Below are 20,886 nucleotides of genomic sequence, written 5' to 3' on the forward strand. Positions count from 1 at the left end.
TTTAAATATAAACCAGAAGAACTGCTAAACTGGAAATTTCACAATTTCAGACAGCTGATACAAAGAAATTAAATATAATATTTTCCACAAATATGAGGTAAGTTTATTTTAATCTAACCTTTTATCATGGATTATTTATTCTAAAACTATGTCAATGATTATAAAAAAAAGAGTTTATAACTGTTGCTGTATCAACTTTGGATTTTTTAAAGCGTCTTAAGTTAATAATCTTAAGTTAAAATAATGTTATTGATATGTTTTCATGGAAACAGTATGAAAATTATATTGTATACATGTTTTGTATGAATTTGGAGGCTACTTTAAATAAATTCTAACTGATTCACATGTGTTGGATTAACTTAACATAACTTGCATATTACATTGTTTTTTATATGTATATTTAGGTAAATTAAGTTACTATGTTTTGCTAAACCTATGCTTAAATTAAACTAAAGAATATCATCAATAACTAAATTGTCATTGATTTTTGTTTTCTAAAATCTGTTGTATATGTGTAACTATATTTAATTATCAAATGGTAATACAAAATACTCTTATTTTGTCTTAACATAGCTTTCAGTTCACATTTACTTTATTTGATGCATTTATTATTTGTGTTTTGCCACACCACTGATTAAATTAAACCAAGGAAAATATCATAAAACTAAGCAGTACACAGTGTTCTTTTGTTTCTAAAATCAATGAAATATCTGTTACTATGTTTTCTTAATGGTAAGTGTGAAAACATAAAGGCAATGGACGATGGAACTGATTTAAAGAACTGGTTTGTAAATTAAGTTGTTTGTTGATATTTTTGTATGGTAGAATCGGAGATACAATGAAACATATACTGTATTTGCTATTAAATTTTTTAGTCCTTGATGCTTTGATAATCATATTAGTTTTGTCTACTGTCTTTAATGCTAAATTATTTGTTTGAAATTTTTTATAGTACCTATAGATATAGTTTCTTTAATATTTCAAAAGACTGTATTGATAAGGCACAGCAATATTTCTAAAGTTAATAACAGCTGACTTAGTTTTGCTAATGATTTATTGTGAGTGAAAAAACTAAAGATGAAAGGATTTGTGATTTAATATAAAGAAGATTTTAATATAAAGATATTTAAATTTAATAATTAGTATTTTTGCAACTTCAAATTTGAAATTTAAAATGTCAATAATAAATTAAAAGATGTGTAATTAAGGGAGATTAAGGTAAATCTGGTAAATCATGTACGTCAAAGTTTTACTCCAAGATTCGGTCAGTTTTTCTCATATCAGCCTACACAAGATTTAATTAATCAAAACCAAAATGGTGGTATCCACTACTTACCAGATTCAAAAGTCATAACTTAAACATTTCTATTAAGGCCATTTTTGTTTGAAGTTGAATTTTGTTTCTAAAAGCGTTGGCGGATGTGTAACTATTATATGCAAGAGATAAAGATTAAAATGTTTCTATTTTGTGTCCTCTTTCCGTTGCAAAGCACGGGTACAACAGCTAGTACTATATTAAAAATCAAGCATAAAAAACTAATTCTTTCATTTATTAACCTACTAGCAGAGCACCCGTCCTTCGTACGGGGTTGGCATATAAGTATAAAATGCTTATTGCAGTTATACTCAAGCTTTGCGTTTGCAATGGGGGGAGGATACAGTTTGATAAAATTTGGTTCATAAATTTACGGTTTGATATAGTATAACACATCTACCATTGCCATAATGTTCTACCACTGCACCTAAACAATAGACAAAATAAATAAATTATCAAACATTCGCACAATATCACAAATTTACGGTTTGATATAGTATAACACATCTATCATTGCCATAATGTTCTACCACTGCACCTAAACAATAGACAAAATAAATAAATTATCAAACATTCGCACAATATCACAAATTATTCATTAAATTAAAAACTCAAACCTAACTGTAAACAATCTTACTTTGATAGTTATCATCGTGTATCACAGCTTTTTGTTGCTGCTTAGTTCAAATTAGCTGTTGTCATAAATGCAAAAACAAAATAACTAGGTGGCGTTTGCAGAGGCATCCACAAAATTGAGCGGAGCCATCAAGAGTTTATATTATATTGTTTTGGTCATACTACAGTAATACTAGTTGTTTTTAAAGCATGCGTTGCGGGTCTAAAGTAGCATTTTTACTCTTTAGGAAGTAAAAATAGATTGTATCCTCTATGGAGTAAAAATCAGCTGTTGTCAACTCAGTTGTAAATTTCTATATTGTAAACGATTGCATGAATCGAAATATGTATCGATTCGTGCTTCGTAGTTATTTTAACCTACAGTCTACAGTCTCTTCCCATAGCCTTTTAGCATTGCAGATACATTAATCCATTCCCACACTCAACACGCTCACCTTTACTACTTCCTTCACCACCCTCAACGTCGTGGACCTGTTTCCCTCTCTTCCCATAGCATTTTAGGATTGCAGATACATTAATGTAATTGCCAAAGATAGTTCCCACACTCTGCACTGCAGGCCTTACTACTTCCTTCACCATTTCCTACGTCAGAGACTTGTTTCCTTCCCTTCTCATAGCATTTTTGGATTAAAGATACATCAATCTAACTACCACAGACAGTTTTCACACTATGCTCATACTTTACTACTTTCTAAGCCATTTCCTACATCGTGGACCTGTTTTCACCACTTTCCATAGCAATTTAGTATTTTAGATACGTTAATCTAATTGCCACAAACATTCCCCACACTCCGCACTGCTAGCCTTTACTACTTCTTTCACCATTTTCTATGTCGTGGGGATGCTTCCATCCCTTCTCATAGCATTTCAGCATTGCAGATACGTTAATCTAACTGCTACAAACGGTTTCCAGTTCCCACACTCCACACTGCTCACCTTACTACTTCCTTCACCTCTTATTACGTCGCGGACCTGTTTCCCTCTCTTCCCATAGAATTTTAAGATTGTAGATACCTTAATCTAATCGTCATAAACAGATCCCACACTCCGGACAGCTCACCTTGACGACTGCCTTCACCACTTCATACGTCTCGGACCTTTTCTCTCCCTTCGCATAGCATTTTAGGATTGCAGATCCCTTAATCTAATCGTCATAAACAGTTCCCACACTCCGGACAGCTTGCCTTGACTACTTCCTTCACCACTTCCTACATCGTGGACCTGTTTTCCTCCCTTCCCATGGCATTTTATGATTGCAGATACCTCAATCTAATCGTCATAACCAGTTCCCACACTCCGGACAGCTCGCCTTGACTACTTCCTTCATCACTTCCTACGTCGCGGACCCGTTTTCCTCCCTTCCAATAGCATTTTAAGATTGCAGATACCTTAATCTAATCGTCATAAACAGTTCCCACTCACCAGACTACTCGTATTTACTACTTCCTTCACCACTTCCTACGTCACGGACCTGTTTACCTCCCTTCCCATAGCATTTTATGATTGCAGATACCTTAATCTAATCGTCATAAACAGTTCCAACACTCCGGACTGCTCGCCTTTACTACTTCCTTCGCTACTTCTTACGCCACAGCCCTGTTTACCTCCCTTCCCTTATAATTTTTAGAATGCAGATACCTAAATCTAATCGTGATAAACGGTTCCCACACTCCGGACTGCTCGCCTTTACTACTTCCTTCACCACTTCCTACGTAGCAGACCTGTTTCCCTCCCTTCCCATAGCATCATAGGATTGCAAATGCCTTAATCTAATGGTCATAAACAGTTCCCACACTCCAGACTGCTCACCTTTCGTACTTCCTTCACCACTTCCTACGTCGTGGACCCGTTTTCCTCCCTTCCCATAGAATTTTAGGAATGCAGATACCTAAATCTAATCGTCATAAACAGTTCCCACACTCCGGACTGCTCGCATTTACTACTTCCTTCACCACTTCCTACGTCACAGACCTGTTTACCTTCCTTCCCATAGCATTTTATGATTGCAGATACCTTAATCTAATGGTCATAAACAGTTCCCACACTCCGGACAGCTCGTATTTACTACTTCCTTTACCACTTCCTACGTAGCGGACTTGTTTCCCTCCCTTCCCATAGCATCATAGGATTGCAAATGCCTTAATCTAATGGTCATAAACAGTTCCAACACTCCCGACTGCTCACCTTTACTACTTCCTTCGCCACTTTTAACGCCACGGACCTGTTTCCCTCACTTTCCATAACATTTTATGATTGCAAATGCCTTAATCTAATGGTCATAAACAGTTTCCACACTCCAGACTGCTCACCTTTAGTACTTCCTTTAGCACTTCCTACGTCACGGACCTCAAGCTAGTGTCGTCATTTGATTATATTTATGATTCATACCGTTTCTGTTCTAATATCTGTGGAATTATGCTATCAGCTATTTCTTCATCTGCTGCATTCAAAAGTCAACAGCTGATCATATGTCTTTGTTTATGTGTCAAATACTGCTTCCATAAGGATTACATTGAAACTTTGAGACCCAGTGGGGCGGATTCCTGAGAGTTATTTTTAACGCCATATAGATGTTGGCACTCACCGATATGGTATTTATCACCATCCAAAATTTGAAAACGATTGATTCAGCCGTCTAGGAGGAGTTTGCGTATTACGAAATGCATAAAAGTCGACGTATAAGAGCTTCGCTCGCTACGCTTGCTCCGCTCAATAATAGTGCTGCGCCTGTTGGGAAACCTTATAACTGTTTAATGCTATTGCATATTATAGTGCCAACTGCTGAATTTTTATTTCAGAATTAGTGTTGCCTAAAGTATTATTTTGAGGCTTCTGATTGGCTGAGGGAACATCATTACCGCGACGATACGATTGATTATATACGGTGTCGGTGGTGTAGTGGATAGAGTGGTGGGCTAATGATCCGAAGGACCCGGTTTCGAATCCCACCCGTAGCACTATTTTTTTATATTGGATTTTTTTCATCATCAACAAGTTTGGTTGGTCTAGTTAGTTTATGACGGTTTAATTTTATAATTAAAACATTATGAAATTGAATTTGACCCATTTATAGTTTTATTTTATGAACAGAATTTTTTTTTCGGTTAAACCTTCATTTGCTTTTTCATTATTAGCAATTCTGGTTAGTTTGGTTAGGTTATGATAGTTTAATTTTATAATAAAAAATTATAAAATAGGATTTGAGGCATTTTTAATTTAATTTTATGTACAGAACTAGTTTTTCGATTAATTTCATTAGATTTTTTCATTGTCAGCACGTTTGGTTGGTTTGGTTAGGTTATGACGGTTTAATTTCATAATAAAAAATATATAATTGAATTTGAGGCATTTATAATTTTATTCTATGAACAAAAATAATTTTCCAATTACTAAACCTTCGTTTATGAGTTAGTCAATCAGAAGCCTCTAAATGACACTGTTGGCAAAATTAATCCTGAAAAACAAATTGTGCAACCAACTTGTAAAGTTGAAACAGCTGATTAAATTCTTTAATTCCCTTTAAATATGAATACTCATAAGGTTAACATGGGGAACTACATAGCCACTGGGGCGGAGCCCAAAAGGATTTTGAGATAAAAATATGCCTTAATGTTAATCGGGAATGTGAGCTGTCATCATGCCAAATTTCAGCCCGATCCGTCCAGTGGTTTATGCGTGATTGAGCAACACACACACAAGAACACACAAACTCACAAACTTTCAGATTTATAATATTAGTAAGATAGTAAGATAAGATAAGATACAGGGGCAATATAGCAAAGAGATGGCACTAGAAATTTTTTGACCGTGTCCTTTAAACATTTTCAGCTAAAAAATGTCCGAAGCCCCGTCGGCTTTTTTAGCCACTTTTTCAAAAATCCTCTCTACGTTCAATAAACCCTTATATAAATGTTCAATACCATTGTAAAACTCTATAATCATTTGATATCCATATCCATTCACATTAATATTTTCAAATTAATCTACTTAAAAGTGCGAGATTTGCACGCGCTCCTGCTCGGGCTCGCAGCTAGCAACCCTATAGTGGTGACATGGTGAAACGCCGCTCCATAGGCTTGCACATTGCTTCTTGTCTCCATTGCTTTTGATCAAGTCCTGAGTGGGCAATTTCCCAAAAATCATTTCTAAATTTCTTAATTTATAATTTTAAAATTTTGAAATTTTTCAAAAAGTTTATACATAGAGGTGACATCAGCCCGAGACCTCATTGATATAAGTTTTAAACATTTTTTCACCTCCGAAAACAAAATTTTGATGAGGGTCCCAAAGATTCTGGAAAACACCATTATTGTGTAACAGGAATCTTATATGTTGTCAGGCTTGATTAAGGAAGGTAAAGGAATAACTTTTGAAAAACATGTGGAGGAAATCTTACTAATATTATAAATATGAAAGTTTGTGTGTTTGTTTGTTTGTTTGTTTGTGTGTTTGAAGTTCAATCACGCATAAACCACTGGACGGATTGGGCTGAAATTGGGTGATAATAGCTTACATTCCCGATTTATATGTTAATCATATAGGCATATAGGCTTATCTCAAAAATCCTTTCGGGCTCCGCCCCAGTGGCTCTGTAATTCCCAATGTTAACCTTATGAGTATTCATATTTAAAGGGAATTAAAGAATTTAGTCAGCTGTTTCAACTACAAAAGTTGGTTCTGTGATATTGAAAAGCATTACAAAGTTATAAGATTTACCAACAGGGTGCAGCACTATATTTTTTTTTGCATTTATGAAAACAGCTAATTTGAACTAAGCAGCAACAAAAAACTGTTATTCGCAATGAGAACTGTCAAAGTAGGATTGTTTACAGTCATGTTTGTTTATGTTTTTCATTTCATGAATAATTTGTGATATTTTGCGAATTGTTGATAATTTATTTTTCGTTAATGTTTAGGTGAATTGGTAGAACATTATGGCTATGGTAGATGTGTAATACTATAGAATACTGTAAATTTAAAAAAGAAAATTTTATCAAACTGTTTTTTCCCTTATTGCAAACGCAAAGCTTGAGTATAACTGCAATAAGCATTTTATACTTATATACCAACCCCGTACGAAGGACGGGTACTCTGCTAGTGTACAAATAAATGAAAGGAGTCTTCATGAAATCGGAACATGCCACGGAAAATAGAGGCATGACTGGGGAGCATCTGATGACGCTGTACAAATAGTGTTGAGCCAGCAATGCTTTATGGATGCATCGAGTTATAGGGTAAGGATGTTAGGATTAAACGATTTAAAAGGAAACTTTTGAGTATGCAAGGAAGAGTTTTGTTGAAAGTAGGGAAACCATACAACCCAGTATCGCATGAGTGGCAAATACGTAGCGAGCAGATGAGAAAGAAAGGGAAACGTTCGGATGTATGACAAACATCGGCATGAGACTGGAACAAGATTAGAGATGGGCCATTATTGAACGCTGTTCGTCAAAGTACATGGAACATTTCACGGTGAATTTGTGGAGATTTAACTTGGTGGAAGAGGAAGTATGCAGCTGCGGAAGAAGTTTGGACCACGAGTCACATATTGATGAATTGTCCACTCCAGGAGTAAATAGGAGGGAATAGGAAAAATTTTGTATAGAAAGAACAAAAAAAAAAAACAAACAAAAAACAACAGTTGGGGAAAGAGACAAGGAAACAATTTAGACGTTTAGGAAAGTAATTAGGGAAATAGGAAGAACCAAGGATACGTACAGGTTTTCAAATTGAAAAAAGAAACTAACAAAACAAAGAAAGAAAAGAAATTAAAACTTCAACATGAAAAAGGAGAGGAAAGACTAGAGCGAATCCCAATGGTTCCTATTGCTCAGGGTGGAAGGGGAAGGGAGCCAAGCTGCTAGGGTTGTGGACACATAGTGTCTGGACGAGGATTGAAAGTGGCCGAAGCAAGAAGGTTTTTCACAAGGAATCGGCTTGGTGGATAAGTCCCAGACTTTAGCCAGAGGTGGTGTTGGGAACGAGGGGGTTTTGTAAGAAGAAAGATGATTTTTCACGGGAAATTGGCCTGGCAAATAACTCCCAGACTTCTAATCAAAAGAGAATCTTTTACTGGCTTCACAAAAGAAACTGCAAAAACCTCAGGTAAACTGCCAGCTAAATGAGGCCTTTTACCACCACCAACTTTAACAACAAAACTTGAAACGAGAAAATGGCAAATAAATAAAAATACAAATCCTGCTTCTCCTATGCCTAAATTGCGTACGATTACGTGCGCCAGGTTCGCTAGTTTGTAATATTTTGCAATTTTTTAATATTTTTTTTAATATTAAAAAAAAAAAAATTTTAAAAATAAAAAATTAAAAAAATAATTTTTAATAATTTTTTTTTTATTGATAAGGTGAAGTGGTAGAGCATTATGGCTGTGGTAGAGATACGACTTGTTTCTGCTTCTTTAATGTATAAAACGTAAAAATAACCTAAAAATATATAATTCTGAGCAATGTACGTAAAAAACTCTACTTTTATTTATATAGAAGATACCGTAAATTTAAAGAAGCAAATGTTATCAAAATTTGACCTGCTACCCCATTTCAAAGCTTGAGTATAACTGCAATAAGCATTTTATTCTTAAATGCCAACCCCGTACGAAGGACAGGTACTCTGCTAAAATAGAATATTTCAATTGGATCGTATCTTTAAGCTCTATAAATATTGAAACGGACAGGTAAATTGGTTTCAGGTATGGGTTTTACCATGAGTCCTACGAAATAGCTCATTCCCTGTTTGAAAAATTCGCCAACATGTTTGTAAAAACTAGCGTAAAAGTCATAGAGTATCTTAAGTTTAAATCCTTCAGCATATCTTAATATTTAAATTAAAAATAATTTATATTAATATACATTTAAACTCTATAACGCTCCGGGGCCAAAAAGAATCCATACATGTCTCGGAAAAAGACCTAAGTTAATTCGTACTTTTTATCTTAATCAAAAGGCAACTAAAAATACATCAGTTTTACGAGCTTACCGTCAGGAGGAGCTGTGAAGCCCTCTTTTATCACAAGTAGATCAACTGATCCTGTATCGAAGACGACATTTATTTTTTGAGGTGGCGTTCCTATTCCGATAGTTCCGTGGTATGCCATCTATGAACGAAAATAGTTCTCAGTATTCATTGCAACTACTAATAATCTACTAATAATCTTAACATTGTTTCTATTTTTTAAATTGGCCATTGACTAGATAAATTTTACACACGAAAATCGATTAAGTTGGTTTATTTGGTAATAAACAGCCAATTACCCTAACACTAATTTTATTGTTACCGAATACACCATAAGTCCATGTACAAATTGGAATTTTTTTGTAAGGAAGTAAGAGTAAATTGTTTTAAAATTGAATTTTCTATTCCAAGATTCCATTTTTCGGTACTGAAATTAGATCGAATTAAGGAACACATATTGCATGGTTTAGGAAGGTTTCGAAAAAAACACATTGCAACCTTTGACAAACATCAATATTTGGAGAATAAAGTGTTAAGTTAAATGTAAAAAATCAGTATTTGATATTTATGAACATTTTTACTAAATGTTTCCATATTCTGCCAAAATAGTAAAACCAGGGTCAACAAATTACAATATTAAAAGAAAACTTTTGCAAGAGTGTAATGAAACCAAACCGAAGTATAATTAAACAATAAACAAGTGTAAAAGTTTGTTTGCAAAATAAATGATATATTCTTAACCACAAAATGCGTTGGGTAAAACAAAACATGAAAATACCAAACTATTTGTCTAAACTATTAATTAGTTTGATTACTAAACTATTATTTATTTAGTCTATTAATTAATCTAAGTTCGTCATGTTGTTATTATGTTAGTAAGGTAATTTTTGTAAAATGTATGTCAATAACTGTGCTTACGTTTTCGCCTCTTATATTTTCCATCGGTGCGACAATCTCATGACCAGTCAGTTTTTGAACGATCCTGCAAAATACAATAAATCAGACAACAGCTCTACAGTTCATTTTTAATTATATTTACTTAAGGATACTAATAGTACTTAGTATGTCTAATAATGTTGAACACAATTGACTTACCCACATCCATAAGCGCTCATAAACTTGAGAAAGATTAAGCACAAACCCGTCCACATCATGTTCCAGATAGAGAATGTTCTATTTGGAAACATGACTTGAAATGAATATTTTCTTGCTCAACCAACAGTTGTTTTTCAGTAAAAATCATCAAACAGTTGCTAGTCATAAATTCCAACGTGTTTTGACATGCAACAATTATTTTGCCTCCAATTTGTAGCAATTACAGCAAGTGACATGTTTTCGCAAGAGCAACTGAAATGTTACATCCAGAGAAATGTAATTTGAAAAAAACTTTATACCTTACGAAGTGTTTGTACATTTCGATATGTAAAAAATCAATACAGGAGTCTTTATAAGCGGTAAAAAAATACAATATAACTCATACAACAAATATACATAGATTTGTACGAATAAACGTTATTGTTATTGTTACAAATGTCTAAAAAAGTAGCGATTTGGCTACAGTTTAATATTTAGGCCTTTAAAGCTGTGGTACAAAGTGACATTTTGTTTACTTGCACATGCGCTTCATATAAAGACTAAACTATTGAAATAATAACAATAAACTAGGGATGACCCTAGCTTATTAATGTTTGTTTTTATTTGTTAATTAATGATAATTAAATTCATTATTTTATAAGATACTAGCTGTAACCCGCGGGCTTTGCCCCGTTTAACTTCTTAATTTTCAAGATTATCTCGTTCGCATGGCTCAATCACGTCCTGGTTGAAGTTTGTTCGCTACGCTCACTCACCTTTAGGTTGGAGCTCGTTCGCTACGCTCACTCACCTTTAGGTTGGAGCTCGTTCGCTACGCTCACTCACCTTTAGGTTGGAGCTCGTTCGCTGCGCTCACTTGCCTTCAGGTTAGCTCGTTCGCTACGCTAACTCGCCTCCAGGTTGAAGTTCGTTCGCTACGCTCACTCACCTTTTGGTTGCAAATTAGCTGTTGTCATAAATGTAAAAGAAATAATAGTGCTGCACCCTGTTGGTATTTTTTTGTAACTTTAATGCTATTGAACATCACAGAACAGAACCAACTTGTTTAATTGAAACAGCTGTTAAGATTCAATAATTTCATTTCTCATAAGGTTAACATGGGAAACTCCAGAGCCACTGGGGCGGAGCCCGAAAGGATTTTTGAAATAAGAATATGCCTATATGTTAATCGGGAATGTGAGCTATCATCATGCCAAATTTCAGCCCAATCCGACCAGTATTTTTCGCGTTCACTTGTCACAAACATACATCCATACATCCATACATCCATACATCCAAACTTTCTCATTTATAATATTAGTAGGATTAATGAAACTTGCTTAAGAATATTATATTGTGACATAAGTGTCTAAATCTTCTAAGAAACTGCGTCCAGAAAGATGAAGACAAAGGAACTGGGGGAAAACAGGGTTGTGAGCCGAGGCAAGAAATGAACTACTTTAAGACCCGCGACATGTATTAGAAGCGGCTGTTTTTGCTGCAGTATGACGAAATAGTTGTATGTAACTAGTGAGCAATATGGAACTTTGCGCTCGGGTTATACATTATATTTTCCTACAAAGCAAATAAATAATGGGTAATTGTATGTTTACCTAATCCAAGCACACTGTTTTGTGCTGTTTCGTTGAAATACTGGAGTGCGGGAAAGTAAAAAAGTGCGACAAAGTAAAATTAGTGCGACAAAGTAAGTAAATGCATGAATCAGCTACTTTACTTGTTATAGTGCAAGAAAGCCTGCTTTGTCAGGTAACCATGGGAGAAATAATGTTAATTTCTTTAGAAAAAGTGTCTCAAAAAGTGCTAAATAGGTGGGAAAATCTATCATTCAGAACCATTGTTCTGTGAATAGGCTCGTGGGCAAATTAAACAAATAAGAACGATGGTTTATGTCCAGGAGCAGGAGCTGATTCTTTTCCACCACGGGAGATAAAAGTAACTACTCCAGAGTGCAAGTATTGAAAAAAGTCGTGTCTACCATTGCGGTTTTTATGAGGGATTTTGATATGGCGTAGTGAAGAACGCGAAACTAGTATTTGTACGTGATAACGCTAGAGATAAATTGAACTGTAATTAGTCCAACTGGAACGGTGAAGTCAATCATACACGTTGACGTTCGTAAAAACATTCCAATTACTTGCAAAATACTATGAAAGTGGCTTAGCAACAGGTTACAGGTTTAAAATTTACATTTTTTTATTGTTAATCTCGTTATTGTAAATGAACTAACAACTATTTAGGTAAAACACTGCAATTAAACTTATTGAAACTAAACTATACGTTAAGGTGTGTTCATTTGTAAAAAATGAAGCCGGTGTCTTCAAAAAAACAATCGAGTAGAGATTTAAAACACTAGTTTTTAAAATCAGATCCAAAAGCAGGATTAAGACTACAAAAATATTATAAACATAACGATAATCCTACTGCTGGTTAAATGAAGGGATTGTTTGTTCAACATTGTTTTGGGTGAGGTTATATTTGTCCAAATTTTCAGTTGTCCGAGTTTTTTTTAAAATTACAACCTTTAAGAAAATCTGTTGTCCGAAGGTTTAATCATTTAGGTTTGATATTTAGCGAAATCAACTGTCTGAGTTTTTATTTATGAGTTATAAAATTATTCTAATCTTATCTTACTAATATTATAAGTGAAAGTTTAGGTGTATGGTTGTTTGTAACTGTGCTGGTATCTTGTTATTACATTACTATAATCATGATTGTATAAAACCATAAATCCATAAAAACCATAAAAAATAACCAAACCAACAGGGTTGAAATTCGGTTTGATGATAGATCACATTCCCGATTAATATATTTTTATACAGACACATTCTTATCTCAAAAATCCTTTCGGGCTTCGCCCCAGTGGCTCTGCAATTTCCCACGTTAACCTTATGAGTATTCATATTTAAAAGGAATTGAAGAATGTTGTCAACTGTTTCAACTGCACCAGTCGGTTTATGATATCAAGTATCATTAAAAAGATATAAGGTTTACCAACAGGGTGTAGAACTACTAATTTTTATGACAACAGCTAATTTTAACCAACTAGCAACAAAACGCTATTGTCCACAACGAGAACTTAACTTTTTCATATGGTTTAGGTGCAGTGGTAGAAAGGTAGAATATTATGGTTAGGGTAGTTGTGGTATACTAATAGCATATTGTATAAATTAAAATATCCTAATTTTCTTAAATCCGTGTCCAATACATTAAAAACCACAGTACCCCTATAATAATGACACACCTTAAATATTTGCCTCAAAGCACTTACCGAATGTTTAAACGTTCATGTACTATAAAGACGGTGACACACTATCGATCTTTTCCCCGAACAAGACCCCGAACCGAGCAGGGAGAAGGGAGAAGGGAGGTCGAAGGGAGCATGTTCGATAGTGTGTCACGGGTCCGTACACCGATCAAGACGCCGAACAAGACATCAGGCCGAGCAGGGAGACGAGCGCTCTGGAGGCGGTTTTTTGGCGAAAGATCAAAGAAAAGATCGGTCCGATGTACGGTCCGATGTACGATAGTGTGTCACGGTACATTTTTGCCCCGTACATCGTCGCGAGCGCCGCACCGAGCGGCCGCCTGCGTTAGCATTGATAGTTCTGATTTAATAATATGGCAATTAAACTCTTTAATTGGTAAAATAAATAAATGTTGGGTAATATGTTGCCATTATATATTATAATCATTTAAGATGTAATGTTTGTGGTTTGTTTGGTCAAGGTTGAAAGTGTAGAAACCGTTAAATCAATTATATCAATAATATTAAGGTTGAATTAAGTAATTGATGTTGACTTAAATTCTTTCAAAAATAATATAAACATTAATATTATTAAAGGCAATTAAAATGATCATTCTGTAACGTTATTTCAATGAATAAAACCAATAGAAATCAATAGATATAACTAAGCATCCTTTCTAGAATATTTTATTTTTGCGACAAGTTTTCAAAATGCGACTTTTAACAATAATTTTTATGTTATAGAAACTTTTTGTTATAGAAACCTCCGCGCTCTCACTCGCACACACTCTCTATCTCTCTCCAAACTTCCTTTTGCCGCGCTCGGTAGAATTCGTCTGGTCTTGGTCATGTTCGGGGAAATGTTCGGAGTAAAATTTTGCTGATATTTATCTCCCTTCTCCCTTCTCCCTGCTCGGTTCGGGGTCTTGATCGGGGAAAAGATCGATAGTGTGTCACCGCCTTAACCGTCACATTTTACACAATGTGCCAACAATAACCACATAACGTACACTAAACCGGTGTTCGTACCCTAATAACCTTTAATAGCTTTGCTCCAAGTGCTCTGGCAGGATTGTCCAGTTCTACAGCCAATAGCCAATTAAAGCTACGTGGTTTATGACTATAGAACTGCCCTGACCTGGGGCAGAAGCACCCAACGGTACCTCACAGCCACGGGGCGATCAGGTCAATTAATGGACAATCCAGGGGCAAATCACAATCAACAGGGAATCTGGCTCTGGGTGTGGAGGAATTCGTATCACATCTTAGGTTGGGGAAGGTGGTTTTGATAGGCTGCTTACTATCAGGATACATGTAGAATACATGCGGCTTCGTGTTTTGGCCCATTTTCATCGTAATTGAATTTGTTTTAGAAATTTTACTGGATATGGCTGCACGGTCGACACTGAAGATTTCACTAGACATCAAGTATGATAACTCAACTCAAGTAAATTATTACTCAACACCGTGTATTTATTAATTTCTAATAATTTAACAATCCAACCTTGAGGAATTTTATTTACAGTAAGTTTTCTTCATTTGATCGTTTGTCGTATTTTTTTTAGTGCTTAAAGTGTGGTTCCTTTAATCAACAGTGAGGAAAACCTGTTTTAATAATACAATAGATTTAACACATTCTTTACCATCGTGACACAACTCCCGACCCCCTTACACCCCTTCATACGCTTCATAACTAAGTGTGGCAGTTGTAGACAACGATCCTACAATTCTTATTTATTCCTTACTAAACCCATTGCAAATCGCATTTCATAACTTAAAAGATCCAACATACGATTTAACCATCCACTCTATCTTGACCCAATGTGTTAACGGGAAGTATTTTGCACCCATGGACGTGGGTGGTACGGCGGAATCTGATGATTGACATACCTCGTTGACCGGTCGTGTTGTGGGATATTCTCTACTCAGCTGATCAGCTGAGCCCTGAGGGACACCGTGACATCCTTACTTCGACGTCACGTATTTTGTCACGAGAAGCCCTGTTTAGAAATCTGGATGAGACATGGACTGAAGAGCATATTAAACATACAGTAGTTCTGGCTCGGCCAATTCTTTAGCTGGTTAATTTAAAGCCCATCAAAGATTTTGTAGCCTTATATAGCAAAATGTGACGTGTTTCATTGCCGTTTGCTATTAACGTTTTAAAAACGTGGCGAAATATGAATTTGGTAAGCACAAAAAATTTGCTACTCAGGTGAATCGCATCGTGAAATATTACACTAGTTACAAACAAACTACAATGACACAGATTTACAGAACATGTTGAAGCAATTATTTAATGTTGTAATATGATGCCTGATCGTCATGGCTTCACATATTAGTTGATAAACCAATTAATCCATGAAGAATATCCATTAATCTACCATTCCATTTCCTCTATTTATTTATGATCGACATCTCTTCGTCTTCAATTTTAAATCCTAGTTCATCGATACGAATTGTGTACTTTGCGCAATTTGGTTTTAACTTTTTATGTATCTAAATCCAGGTCGTGTTTCAATCCTAAAGGGGAGCAAGTTGGTTTATTAGTAGATCGTGGAGCTTTCCGACGTCTCAGGCTCAAATCCCACTTATCACCAATATATTTAGCAATGACTTTTTGCCGTGACCCTCTAGCTAGGCCGACCCAGAAGTAATATGGGAAATGATTCTGTGCTAGAGCATGGCGTCTTTGTATATAAAGAAAGGGAAGTTAGAGAAACGTGTTGAACTCCACCCTTTTGTTAGAGTATATTTGGTTGTAAGCCCAGTAAAAACTGGCACATTGGTAAAGAATATGTAACTTGGTATTTCTCTCCTTGAAATACCCACTGCTACTTAGGGTGACGTAGCTCAGGGATGAATCTCAGCACTCGCTTACAAAACCCAACTTTATTAAAACTATACAAAGAACGCAAAAATAAATATCAAACTAAAAGGTAGAGTAGAATGGAACTTTAAATAATTTAGTTACAAACTGAAACCCCAATTTGGAAAAGACTCTAAACTCCAATTTGGAAAACCCTTAACATTGTCTTACCTGGACCCAAAGCCAAGTGCCTTGGGCTCCAGCTCCCCCAGTAGGACCCTGTCCTCCGGTTTACCACACTCACCACTACACACAAAACTATACCCTTGATCAAGATCAGCAGCCCTCTGTAGGTCAGCACAAAGTTATTGTATAACAACACTACCAACCTATTCACATAACATTGCCAAACTCTTCCTCCTTCCATTTCAAATTGACCCTACTCGAGGTCAAAACAGCAACCAATAAGAAGCCAAAGGGAAATCCTAGGGATCAGATACATGTATGTTCGATAAAATCTAAAAATCATTCCATATTTCTAAAAACTCAGGAGAAATCAATTGTTCAATAGTCCTGGTAATCTCTGTTTCGCAACCGGAAGCATCCAGAAGCAAATCAAGGAGCATCCTCTGTATACGCCCTCATCTGACCCAGTTGTCAGTGCATGTGCAGCGTATGGGCGTATATCCGGCGAGGCTACGTATGCACGCATGCGTATAGCGGCTCGATCAGTCATTCGCACGTACTACGCAGGAAATGAAACGCTACTCGAGTATGAACCTTCCGGGACGATTATGACCTGCCTAGCTTCTCTATCAATCACCAAGTTCAGATAGGAGTGGTAGTAAAAAATTAAACGGGTAAATCTGGGTGTGTCTACTGTACTCAACGAGAATTCGATTTTTTTGTACCCTTTTGCGAATTTCTATCATATGCTGGACAGCATTTTTGAAACAGGTGAAAATGGATAAGCTCGGGACTCGCCAGGAGGAGAAAAATACCCCACAAGGTAGGTGAAGAGGGGTGAAATTATCTCTCGCCTCGGACCCATAGCGCATCATTTCCAAAACTCTGGACAGATCTTTGAATAAGTTAGAGAATTTTGTATAATAAGGGGGATTGTTGGTTAGGCTAGTTGGATTGTAAAGCAAAGGAAAATGATTTTTTTTTAATATTGGCAAATATAAAATTTTGTGGAGATTAATTTGTTTTATAATATTTGTTTTACAAAATTTAATTTGAATAAATGTAATTATTAGTTTGGATTTGATGACCAAACCAACAGTATAAGACTTTGATTCTACCAATTTTACAGCCACTTATTCTCCTTTATGACCTATCCTAATTTACTCCTCCTATTAGTTTTGAGCGATTTTTACGATTCTAGCTCCTTAAACATTTTGCAACAATTTTTTTATTGTTATGGAGTAGAGGTTACACAAATCTATTTCCAGTAAAAATTTAACTGTGTAATTATCGGCATTTTAGATTCATCCCATGAAATAATCAATTAATTGAGATTGTTAGGACTCGTGTGCACAATGCCTAATACGACTCACAATTTTCCAGGTAAATTATCCATCAATAATTTGTACGATTCTGTCTCTCCAAATGGATTGTACCGTTAATCATTTTGATGTAATTGGAAACATCTGAAGACGTAGGTTCTTGTTGGGTGGCCTCTATTACGGCGTACCTCAGGGCTGTGTACTAAGCCCGCTGCTGTTTATTTTATCGTCCATGGCAAGGTACTGTGGCGTACATCACTACTATGTGGCATATGGTGTGTACACCTTGAATGGCAACGTTATATTTTCACGGTCTTCTTGTATGCCTTCATTATACAATGCACGTTTGGTGCAGCCTTTTAATAGAGGTTGTAAAATGAACACGCTGGTCTTTGTAAAATTGATGACACCACATACAGACATAATAAAGCTGTCTATGGTTTCATGTGATACTGACCAGTTGTACCGATTATGAATAGTATTTATAAGACTTTTTCATCCTAGGTAAATTTTGAATGCATTCGCAATAGTGGTTTAAGACAATTTAACAAATAACGTCGAAATTTCTCTAATTTCGAGTTTTTATTTTACCAATCTGTGAAAAACATCCAAGGTACTTTTTCAATAATTAAAATGCGTAACTGTGTGCCAACTTTAACTGTACATAAACCATACAATGGTTGATTTTTTATATTGACGTTTACAAGAAAAAATTCTATAAAACTTTAATTACATCAAAACATAGCCACAGAAGTAGTGCAGAAACTTGGAAAATGTGAAATATTGAAAGTCTACTTAAAAGCTATAAAAGGTATAAAATTACCTGAGTACTGCCAGAGTGATCCTGTTTGTTCCTTACGGATAACGCGTTTCGAAGACTAAGTCTTCATCATCAGATCTTGTACAAGAACACTAAAACATCGAAACGCGTTATCCGTAAGGAACCAACAGGATCACTCTGGCAGTACTCAGGTAATTTTATACCTTTTATAGTTTGTTCTGTGATCCAGAGACAAAACAACTGAAAATATGAAGTCTACTTAAAAGTATTAAAATTACAGTCTACAGTCAAGGTGTGCCTAAATCAGAAACACAAAATGAATTCATCCTAAAAAACCTAACAAGTTCGATTTATCGTAACTAACACGAACTCAACTCTACACTACACTTCTTGAGCTGCATTCACTACCATAGCTTATACAAGGACATAACATTTCATAGTGCACCGTGCAGCATACCTCACGTGCAGTCTGCTCCACTATATTGCATATTTATTGTAACGTTCGATACTATCGATGCAACCACTCGAGTTATCGGTACAATAATACATAAACAATCTCCAGACCTGTATAGTGCTCCACTGCACCTGGGCTCTCGTGCTTGTGTTCCTTGAAGGAACCTAGTCTTTGGTTTGAAAATACAATCACAAAACGAGATTTCAATATTTTTAGTGATGTGCAAAGGAATGAAAATGGCCTAATGTTATCACGATTAAACTACTTCTTACACAATTATTCATCTAACCTACAATAAAGGAATGTGTCGGCTGCTTTTACAAAATACGGTGCCCAATTTGATTTGTGTCAATATGGCAGTATAGAGTAAACATTTTTTTACATTCTATGTATTTTTTTTTGTTTCCTTGGGAACATTAATCATTTTGTCATGGTTACTTTGAAAACTGGAAAGGGACAAAGAGACACCTACGGGATTTTAAGGTGATAGGCCTAATACCATTTCTAAGTACATAAAAATATATTAGTATCCCATTGTTAAACGGCTATCGGATTAATTGTTTGGTAAAGTATGGTGGATATATACATCATTTATTTTGTTTACCGGTACTTGTAGTTCTACCCTTGCTTCACAACGGTGTCTGATAAATAGTTTATTGAATGTTAGCCTACATGTTTTCTTTAGTTATGGAATCGCAAAAAAAAACAATATTTACTTTTTTTACTGTACATAGAACTAGACACTCCATTCCCATGCTAAAGTTGTATACAGTTTTAGTATAAACAGAACCAAGAAGGTTGATTGAATCATGGATTGAGCGTGCTGATCCATTATTGGTTCCTATCGAAGACACGTAGAAAAGTCAAACTCGAACAACTCATCGTAAAACCTACAAACTTCTATTCCAATTGCACAATAAGTTCATAAGAAAAAAATGTTTACATTATGACACTATGGGTACTTTCCTGTTAAAGGGAACATTCATTATTATCGATGATTTTCTCTCTCGATATATCGATAGTTTTGTTTTTCTTTACAATCCATTAAAAATTGACAACTGATCTTGTTTAGGCTAAAATATAGTCTATTATATGGATTAAGAAATGAAACTGTTCTAAGCTATCCTAACACAACCAACCAAATTTGCTGTACCCTTTTTAAATTTATAAATTCCATTTGATAACAGAAAAAGGAAGTGGAGAATATTAAACGGATTTTTAAATGTTACAGCAAGTTTGGTTGGTTTTGTTAGGTTAGTTTAGAACAGTTTCATTTCAATATTCTTTTAAAATTATTGTTTGTTGATACTGATTAATATTTATTTATCGTAGTTGTCAGATGATAGGTTTCAATTAGTTAATATCGATATATTGGGGAAAAATCATCGATAATAATGAATGTTCCCTTTAACAGGAAAGTACCACACTATGTTGTGTTTGAATGTAAAATTGGCTACATATAGTCCATATACATGAAAAGTCTCTTTTTGTAGTATCCCAAAGACAAAGATTTTATAAAATAACATTTTGATGTATCCTGACTGTGTGTAGTGCAAAGTATCTGTAAATCTTTAACTTTTAAACATCAAAGGATTACTTAGGCATTCTTTTAGTTTACATGGGAACAAAATGTAAAATATTTTAATTAGCTTTACAGTGAAACTTTAGACTTTAGATCTATGTAACCCCGCCATACCAGGATTAGGATTAGAATTGCAACATTTAAACATTTTTCATATAACTCTTATGATGATCACACTTCCTCAAAGCCTCAATTTTACTCAATTGGGACGGACAATTTGCTAATGCTCTGAGAATACCCTATCCAGTTGACAATCTAAAATATTTCACTATGATTTAGTCTTATATTTTTTTTCATGGTTTTTAATACATTTTGTCAAAATATTTTCCTACATCAAAATATGCGTAGACATATAATATTCCTACATCAAATTGACATGTGATGCATCTCTGTACGACGAGAAGACGTATGGAATACGGCCATCTTGCACCATACGTAGCAATTTCAAGGGAAAGTGGACCTCCTTTTACTGCATAGTGGCTACACTTTCGGCTAA

The 20,886-nt window shown here is 35.1% G+C and overlaps 1 protein-coding gene across 1 annotated transcript in view; it reads right to left on the bottom strand.

Annotated features, from left to right (window-relative positions):
• Window positions 1-10,165, bottom strand: part of LOC128996675 (renin-like) — a 36,901-nt gene extending 26,736 nt beyond the window's left edge. The window contains exons 1-3 of the mRNA XM_054422106.1: window positions 10,013-10,165; window positions 9,836-9,899; window positions 8,942-9,059 (exon numbers count right to left, since the gene is read on the bottom strand). Coding sequence (XP_054278081.1) covers window positions 8,942-9,059; window positions 9,836-9,899; window positions 10,013-10,104 — 274 coding nt within the window. The 5' untranslated portion in view covers window positions 10,105-10,165. The remainder of the gene's footprint in view (window positions 1-8,941; window positions 9,060-9,835; window positions 9,900-10,012) is intronic.
• Between the last annotated feature and the right edge of the window lie 10,721 nt (window positions 10,166-20,886).

The sequence above is a fragment of the Macrosteles quadrilineatus genome, unplaced genomic scaffold, assembly GCF_028750875.1.
Source record: "Macrosteles quadrilineatus isolate MER2022 unplaced genomic scaffold, UCM_ALF_1.0 Scaffold_6__1_contigs__length_79288215, whole genome shotgun sequence".
NCBI classification, from domain to species: domain Eukaryota; kingdom Metazoa; phylum Arthropoda; class Insecta; order Hemiptera; family Cicadellidae; genus Macrosteles; species Macrosteles quadrilineatus.